Here is a 4,113-nt window from a genome sequence, read left to right as displayed (position 1 = left end):
CCTCCCAACCTCCCATTTTTCACGTTTAGCCTCCCATTTTTCACATTCACGTGGACAACAACCACAAATGCAAAGCCAGTTCTTTAGGTGCGTTGCATCCATCTTTTTTATCCAAATTAACCGAGGGGATCAATAGTTTGGTCTCACGGCTAAAAAACCTTTTAAGTTTCTTACAAGCGGTCACATGGCATCTATACATAACTCAAAGCTCTGGTTTGTACACATGGCAAGCTGCATTATTATTTCAAGCACTGATCCTAGTTATGCTCATCGACACCACAAGATATGGTACATCTGTTGATGCCATTTATCATAAGATGGATAGTCGTGTATGAGATATGCTCGTAGCATGAACCATGCATGCAATGCATGCCATACACGGTTATCCATCTTAATGAGGTCTACGAATGCACCATATGCTCTATTATTTTAGATGGTAGAAAAAATTATTGGTTAGAACAGTTCTACTACCATGTGTATCTTAGACCATTCAAAGATAAATCAACATACATATACCATTCAAAATAGTTAATTTTTTTCATTCAAAATTTTTGATCAAATTTGAATAATAATATATATATTTTTAATAATAGATGATGTATTAGATTGTTATTGGATGATCTAAAATATATATGATCGTATTTTTGCAATCGATAATTTCTCGGGACGGTAGAGGGTATCCAGGTAGCTGATCCATTGACAGCTAGGAAAGGCAGTGGAAACTAGAAAGGTAAATAAGGAGGGCAGGTCACCCGTGAGGACGAGAGAGCCCGACCCTGTTCTCTTTTTCTTATTTGTTAAAAAGATTCAGAAATTTTTGGGTGGTTTAGCGGTCGAAAACGCTTCGCACTGATGCTTGGAGCCCTGAAGTCACGGGCTTCTCCTCGTCCATGCTTTGATGATACTGACATAACATCATGCCCGGTTTTTCTAATCTTGCATGATTGGAGTAGAGTGAGAGATTAAAAAACGTGAAAAATATTGTACAACCGTGCGCCCACGTCTGGGTGTCTGGATGAATGCATGGGGTATCTCTTCAAAAAAGACTGCAAGCAGGCCAGAAATGCAAATCAAACCTTAATGTAGGAACACGTCAAGCAAAGGACCAGTGAGAACTCAGCACGTCTCTATATATATGCATAGCTTTGGTGCGAGGCTTCTCATCCCCCCCGTTCACGTACGCTATAGCCATTTTCACCGACACCACGAACATGTCCATCACCTTTCTTATATTTCTCCTCCTCATCTCTCCCAATGCCTTGCCGGCCATCGGTCGACCCCATTGTTCGCTCGACCCGATAGCCAGCGAGGTGCGCAACACTACGAATAGCCTGAAAACCTATATAATTTATGTGCAGCCAAACCATGCCACCGCTCAGTCCGACGATCCCCAAGAATTGGAGAGGTGGTACAGGTCATTCCTACCCTCCGGCGTGGTCAACTCAGGCGAGCCCCGGCTTGTCTACTCCTACAGCAGATTCATTATGGGGTTTGCTGCGAGGCTGACCGACGAAGAGCTTGCTGATGTGAAGAAGAAGGATGGTTTCTTGCATGCACACCCCGACCGCCTAGTGCCTCTTCAGACGACCTACACGCCGGAATTCTTGGGCCTGCATAGGGACCAAGGCTTCTGGAAGGACTCCAACTTCGGCAAAGGCGTCATCATCGGCGTGCTGGACAGCGGAATCTTACCGACTCACCCATCCTTCGATGATCACAACATGCCTCCTCCACCAGCAAAATGGAAAGGGTCTTGCGAGTTCGACGTGTCCCTGTGCAACAACAAGCTCATCGGTGCAAGGACTTTCACCCAAGGAATGAACGCCATGAGAACATCACAAGGTGCTGTGCAGCTGCAAGCACCGTACGATTATACTGGACACGGGACACACGTTGCCGGCACCGCGGCCGGCATGTTTGTCGACAATGCCAATGTTGTCGGGCAGTTCACTGGCACTGCCGCCGGTATAGCACCCTATGCTCATCTGGCCATATATAAAGTCTGCGGCCGTGGCGGATGTCCCTCGTCTGACATACTTGCCGGACTCGACAGTGCCATCGCCGATGAAGTTGACATCGTATCTCTCTCCCTCGGTGGCCCATCTGTTCCTTTCTATCTGGATGCCACAGCCATCGGTACGTTCAGAGCCATGGAGAAGGGCATCTTCGTCAGCTGTGCAGCAGGGAACAGTGGACCCTCAGATAGCACGCTGTCGAACGAGGCACCATGGATGTTGACGGTCGGAGCAAGCACGGTCGATCGGTCCATTCGATCCACCGTGGAGCTCGGTAGTGGAGTTAAGCTTGATGGAGAGGCCGTCTACCTGCCCATGTCTGGCGAATTCATCCAAAAAATCTACCAGCCTAGTGACTCCACCTTCTTGCGCCTCCCTGGAGAATCCAGTACTCTCGAGCCTAGGGCCCTGCAGTCTGACATGCTACCACTGGTGTATCCTGGCTCGGTCGGAGGACCAAGGGCTGCCTTCTGCCTCGATGGCTCACTTGCTGGCATCGATGTCAAAGGAAAGATTGTGGTATGCGATATATTAATAAAGAATATTAGTACGGTGGACCAAGGTGTAAACGTCAAGGGCGCCGGAGGGGCTGCTATAATTATTGCCAACGGCAAGGAAGAAGGCCACACCATCACTATCGGCGTCCACGTCCTGCCCGCTTCCCATGTCAGCTATGACGATGGATTGAAGATAAAATCGTACATCCAGTCGGTTTTGTATCCCAGGGCATCGATCACGTTGGTGGGCACATTGTTTGGAATATCTCCAGCTCCGGCGGTTGCTTCCTTCTCCTCCAGAGGACCCAACCGGGCCGACCTAACCATCCTGAAGCCCGACATCATCGGCCCCGGGGTGAACATATTAGCTGCGTCGCCCTTCCCGGTGGGACCTTCCGGAGCTACAACAATGTTTAATATAATGTCCGGCACATCCATGGCCACCCCACATCTTAGTGGGGTAGCTGCTCTGCTGAAAAACAGGCACCCTGACTGGTCGCCGGCAGCGATCAAGTCGGCAATCATGACGACTGCAACTTTGACTGCCAACGACGGCAGAAGGATCCCTGACCAGAACCTAAACACCGCAGACTTCTTCGCACTCGGATCCGGCCATGTGAATCCGACGAGAGCTGACAACCCAGGTCTCGTCTACGATATCAGCTCCAGCTATTACATCGCTTACCTATGTGGCCTGAAGTACACTGATCAGCAGGTTAGCGCCATAGCGGGTCATTTCGTCTCCTGTTCATCTGTCCAGAGCATCTCCGGCACGGAGCTGAACTTACCCTCGTTCATGGTGCCCTTAAACAGCACAAACCACTACAAATTGGATGTTTTTCGGATGGTGACGAATGTCGGAGCTCCGAATTCGATATATGAGGCGCAAGTGATGGCTCCGCAAGGAGTGTCCGTCGTGGTGAATCCTCAGCGGCTGACCTTTTCTCAAGTCAACGAGAAGGCAACATTCAAGGTGACCTTCTCCAGAGAAGGCAGCGGCCATGGAATTTATCGGCCGGGCTCATTGAAATGGGTCTCATCAGATGGAAATACAATCGTTAATAGTCCAATAATGGTACAGATCGTTTGATAGAGAGTATGGAGCATCTCTCAGGTGCTTCTGCCATGTAAGCAAGTAAATGAAGTCGATCTAGTACTGTGTCTCTGCTTGTGTGTGGTGTGTTTGTTTGCAGCTGTTTAATAACGGTGGGAGTGCCACCTTGTTGCCGAGTTGAAACTCGGAACCTCTACTCAGCTGGTGAGGACTGGGAGGGGACGTTTCATGTGTTTTGCATGTATGAAAGTTTGCTGTTCTCTCTTTGTGGTCATCTCGTGTTCTTGATTGCTTAATTAAATTGCTCGATGTCTGATGAAATTTCTGCTTGGACGATAACAATCATCGTTCATCCGGGGGTGTTTTTGCTATGATCCACGTGCTTGGTTCGATAATTTGGTGATGACTTGGTTAGGCCGGATGAGGACTGGATGATAACCTCATCCATTCAGTGTAAACAATTATAGTCAACTCTATAACTTGACCAAAGTGCTCAACGCTGCATAAATGCAATATTATAGTTACGGCCCACGTGGAAGAAGTTAAT

At 48.3% G+C, this 4,113-nt stretch overlaps 1 protein-coding gene across 1 annotated transcript; it reads left to right on the top strand.

The window, feature by feature from the left end:
- The first annotated feature begins 1,149 nt into the window (after nucleotides 1–1,149).
- On the top strand, nucleotides 1,150–3,840 carry LOC105060812 (subtilisin-like protease 4). Its single transcript, XM_010944644.4, has one exon. The coding sequence runs from the start codon at nucleotides 1,212–1,214 to the stop codon at nucleotides 3,600–3,602; it is 2,391 nt and encodes a 796-aa protein (XP_010942946.1). The 5' UTR covers nucleotides 1,150–1,211; the 3' UTR covers nucleotides 3,603–3,840.
- Nucleotides 3,841–4,113: the final 273 nt, after the last annotated feature.

This window comes from Elaeis guineensis, chromosome 4 (genome assembly GCF_000442705.2).
Source record: "Elaeis guineensis isolate ETL-2024a chromosome 4, EG11, whole genome shotgun sequence".
NCBI classification, from domain to species: Eukaryota; Viridiplantae; Streptophyta; class Magnoliopsida; order Arecales; family Arecaceae; genus Elaeis; species Elaeis guineensis.
This window is presented reverse-complemented; position numbering and strand designations above follow the sequence as displayed.